Below are 5,022 nucleotides of genomic sequence, written 5' to 3'. Positions count from 1 at the left end.
TTTTTTTTTCTATCTGTCACCATAGGTGGATTTTGTAACTGTATTTAATTTGTGAAGCTTCCCATCCAGCCAAACCACTAATATGTCTCACCAACAAGGAACATTTCAAAAAGAAAAGAAAAGAAAACCTCACTGTTAACCTAGTCAATTTCAACTCCTATCACCCCTGTATAGGATTTCCAAGGCTGTGGGTTTGAAATGCCAATCTTTTGGTTCACAGTCCAGTGTTAATCCTACAGTGCCAGCCAGTTCTAACAAGGAGTATGCAGAGAATTATTTCTTTACTCCAGTGTATAGAAATAGGAATTCTCTAGTCCACATGAATCTATGACATGACCACAGTTTAAAAAATAAATAAACAAATCTAATAAAATAAATCAGGTATAAAGATGAAATTAATGATCAGAAAACTCCCAAGAACTATTTTCATTTTTATTATTAACAGAAAAAAAGATAAGAGGGTTAGCTACGAAGAGAGCAGATAGAAAAACAGAAGAGTTTGAGTTCTGGTAGGATAGTGGTTATGAGTCAGGCTGCTAACCTCAAGATCAGCAATTCAAAACTACCAGCCTTTCCACTGGAGAAAGATGAGGCATTCTTCGCTCATAAAGATTTATAGCCTCGGAAACTCTATGCAGGGTTGCTATGAGTCTGAATTGACTCCACAGCACATAACCACCACCACCACCACCACCACCAATTACTTAACATTCAGAGAGCTGCTATATTTTGAAATTCTGCAGCTTGATAGTATTTCTTGTGACAGTATTTCCTTGATTAATAAGTTAATTATGAACAGAGCCTTAACCAGTTCACATGGGAAATTTTAAATTTTATAACCAGGGATTTTATGAATTTGCTGCCATTTTCTTAGCTGCTAAAATGGCTTTTGATCCATAGCTTTATGTTCTTTGGTCATGCCCATTAAGAAATATAATTTCTTTCAATCTAGCAGCGCGCTGATAGTTCGTATTGGAAATAATGAAACTATCTCAGCTTGATTTTACTTCTTGACATCAATAATATTATTTTAATATTCTCTTGTATTGCAGTGCATTTTCAATATCTTCATTCTTTTTACTGATCTTCAATAACTGAAATTTTTAAAAAAGATTGTTTCAAAATTACAATAATGAGGTTATGCATCTTTTAAACATCTAAATTATTCTACTTCACCTTTCATTACAGAAACAAAGACAATGAAAAAAAAAAGACGCCAATCTCCGTGAAGATAAGACCTCACAAGTTTATGTTGGAACCAGTCTTCTCAGAAATGAATGAAGGAAAACAAATTGGAGATCACGCTTTGTGGAAACTGAGGTATCAATAACCCGGTAGATCCTCAAGGGCTCTTGGTCAGTGTTCTGTGGTAATGAGCACATGTCCTGCTCATTAGACTTGACTAACTATGCTAGTTAACTGCTAGGAGCCTGGACGCTGATTTTCAAATGTTGATATCTGTATGAAAATTGATGTACATCAACCCTTTGCAAGCATTAGTGAATTCATCTAATTCACCTTTGAAAATAAAGAACAAGTTAAAAGAATCTTAACAAAGCAACATTTTCTGTTAAAAGCAAGGTACCATGAGCCAAGATTTACTTTTCCCTTTCCTTTCTAAGAAATTGCCACTTTAAAAGAAAAAAAGAAAGAAAAAGATGAACAGCACATGTATTGAAGAACAACATGATCTAGACCACTATCTGTTTCCCATCGTTTACACTTTTGTGGTTATAATCAGCATCCCAGCCAATATTGGATCACTCTGTGTGTCTTTTCTGCAAGCAAAGAAGGCCAATGAACTAGGAATTTACCTTTTCAGTTTATCACTCTCAGACTTGCTGTATGCATTGACTCTCCCTCTGTGGATTAATTATACCTGGAACAAAGACAACTGGACTTTCTCCACGAATTTGTGCAAAGGCAGTGCTTTCTTGATGTACCTGAACTTTTACAGCAGCACGGCTTTCCTCACCTGTATTGCTATCGATCGCTATTTGGCGGTTGTCTACCCACTGAAGTTTTCTTACCTGAGGACAAGAAGATTTGCATTTATGGTCAGCCTCGTCATTTGGGTATTGGAAACAATCTTCAATGCAGTCATGTTGTGGGAAGATGAAATCTCTGTTGAGCGTTGTGATGCCGACAAGTTGAATTTTACTTTATGTTATGACAAATACCCTTTGGAGGAGTGGCAAATTCATCTCAATTTGTTTAGAACATGTGCTGGCTATATAATCCCTTTGGTCATCATTATGTTTTGCAACCAGAAAGTCTATAAAGCTGTGCAGCACAATCAAGCCACCGAAGATGAGGAAAAGAAGCGAATTATAACACTACTCGTTGGCATCACACTGACTTTTATCTTGTGCTTTACTCCCTTCCATGTTTTGGTACTGATACGCAGTGTTTTAGAGAGGAAAGCGAACCCTAATAAGGGTATATTTGACCTCAAATCTGGGAAGCAGACTTACAAAATATATAGAATCACTGTCGCGTTGACAAGCTTAAATTGCATTGCTGATCCAATTCTCTATTGTTTTGTAACGGAAACAGGGAGGTCTGATATGTGGACTATATTTAAATTCTGTACTGGAAAGCTTAATAAATCACAAAGACAAAGAAAAAGCACACTTTCCATGTCTACAAAAGATTCTGTGGCATTAGACATCCTAGAATGAAATAAAAGAGAGGCCTGGGGTGGCCCTATAGGATAAACACTGAAATGCTAAACTCAAGGTTGGCCATCCAAACCCACCAGTCGCTGCTCAGAAACCTTATACAGGGTCGCTAGGAGTCAGAACCAACTTGATAGCACTTCACATCAACATTAACAGAATAGACCAAAATCAGATTTTTGTTGTTATTTTGGTTTTAAAGCACACAGTATGATAATATCAAGATTACATTTTGAAAAGGAATTTTTGTATGGGTGGGGTCTAAGGGTTCCAGTTGAATAAGATGTATTCCTGTCCAATGGAAATCTTTTTTTAAGTGTGTTGTACAGTTCCCTTATTTTTGTTAAATGAGGTATATTAAACAAATGTAATGTTTTCCTAAAGACTCATAGTTGTTTTTGTTAGGGGCAGTTGTGTTTTTATCTGTGCTATAATGTAACATTGTGTATCTTTAAATCTGTGACATATGTCTGATTTTAATCATCTTTCTTACTTATACCATGGATTTCAAGCTACCGCTTGTCACTTCTCCCAACACTATATACCTGCCTCCAACAACCCGAACCATTAAATACTACTTCTAATGTTCCCTCAGGAGTCCTGGTATGGCACTGCGGGATAATGCAAGGTCAGCTTGAACCACAAGGTCGGCAGTTCAGACACATCAACTGCTCCTTGGACACCCTATACAAAGTAGTTATGAGTCAGAACCGACTCGTCGACTCTTAACAACAACAACAGTGTTCCCTCAAGGAGCCCTGGGAGTGCAGTGGATTATGAATGGGGCTGCTAACCAGTCAGTAGTTCGGCTCTACCAGCCATTCTGCTGGAGACAGAGGAGGCTTTCTGCTCCAAAAAGATTTACAGTCTCAGAAACCCTACACGGAGTCACTATGAGTTGGAACCAACTCGATAGCAGTGCGTTAGTAATTAGGTAGGTCAAACTTCTCTATAAATAAAAGTTCATAGCCTCCAAATGGTCTGGAGACCTCTCCCAAGGGAGAAAGCACATAAGCTCAGTGCTTTCTTATTCAGAATGTTACTCTTAGCATTTCACTAGCTGAAATTAGACATTTCGGATGAGAAAGTGAAGAGACTGAATACAGTTCTTTAAGCTCACCTTCCCCTTCCCTAACTTGGGCAGGCCTCATGGATGGAGAGAAAATGAAGAGCAATCAGCGTCACTATGACTCAGAATGGAATCAGTGGTAATGGTGGTGGTGGTGTTGACGTGGGTGAGTTATGGAGTCCTGGTGTGATGCTATTGGATAAGCATTAGACTACTACTGCAAAGTTGACAATTTAAACCCACCAGTTGCTCTTAGGAAATCCTATACAGGGTCATTATGAGTCAGAACTGACTCCACATTACTTAACAACAACCAAAAGGTCAGCAGTTGAAGTCACTGGTTGCTCCCTGGGAGGAAGATGTGGCAGTCTGTTCTTGTGAAGGGCACAGGCTGAACACCCTCTGTGGCAGCTCTGCTCTGTCCTATGGAGTGAGTCCTGGTGCGGCACTGTGGGTTAATGCTCGGGGCTGCAAAGTCGGTTTGATCCACCAGGTTGGCTGGATGACACTTAACAACAACAACAACAACCTCTGTCCGGTACAGTTGCTAGAAGTCAGAATCAACTCACCAGCAATGGCTTTGGGGTTTTGTATGGAGTCCCTGAGTGGTGCATATGGTTAAGTGTTTGGCTACTTACCATAAAAGTTGGTGGTTCAAATCCACCCAGAGGTGGAAGAGAGGCCTACAGGTCTAATTCCAAAAGATCACAGTCATTAAAAATGCTATAGCACATGAGTGACAAGGTGACTGGAAGGTTGTTGTTGTTTGCTGATAAGTGCCATCGAGTTGGTTCTGACCCCTAGTGACCCTGTATAGGATTTCCAAAGAGCAGCTGATGAATTTGAACCACAGACCTTGCAGTTCAAACTGACCTTGCAGCCCAGAGCGTTAACCTTCAATGCCACACCAGGACTGCAACCAGAAGGTAGCTGGTTCCATTTTAAGGGCATTTTATTTTCGTTGTTTTTCAAGTTACAAAGTATCATCTCCCCAGGAACTCTTGGAGCAAATCTGCTTATTCAAACTGTTATGATTTTTAGGCTAAGAGGTCTCTCCAATATTTAAGAATTTTATTCTTCAGTTTTATGATCAAATAAAAATAATATTTCTCAATTGCCTCCGTTAACTTTGCTAAACCTGCCTTCTCCCTTTTTATTTAGACAATATCAATTTTAAAACACATGTTGTGATGAGATGCTAAGAGTCATTTGCTTTTCCCAACACTTGTACCTTGCCCTGTGCTTTCTTCCTCAGTCATCTCTGTCATTATTTTG

At 38.9% G+C, this 5,022-nt stretch overlaps 1 protein-coding gene across 1 annotated transcript; it reads left to right on the top strand.

Moving 5' to 3' along the window:
* The first annotated feature begins 1,658 nt into the window (after positions 1-1,658).
* GPR65 (G protein-coupled receptor 65) lies at positions 1,659-2,681 on the top strand. Its single transcript, XM_006839590.1, has one exon. The coding sequence runs from the start codon at positions 1,659-1,661 to the stop codon at positions 2,679-2,681; it is 1,023 nt and encodes a 340-aa protein (XP_006839653.1).
* Positions 2,682-5,022: the final 2,341 nt, after the last annotated feature.

This window comes from Chrysochloris asiatica, unplaced genomic scaffold (assembly GCF_000296735.1).
Source record: "Chrysochloris asiatica unplaced genomic scaffold, ChrAsi1.0 scaffold00025, whole genome shotgun sequence".
In the NCBI taxonomy this organism is placed as follows: Eukaryota; Metazoa; Chordata; class Mammalia; order Afrosoricida; family Chrysochloridae; genus Chrysochloris; species Chrysochloris asiatica.
The sequence above is the reverse complement of the archived record's forward strand: the minus strand, read 5'-3'. Positions and strand labels throughout refer to the sequence as shown.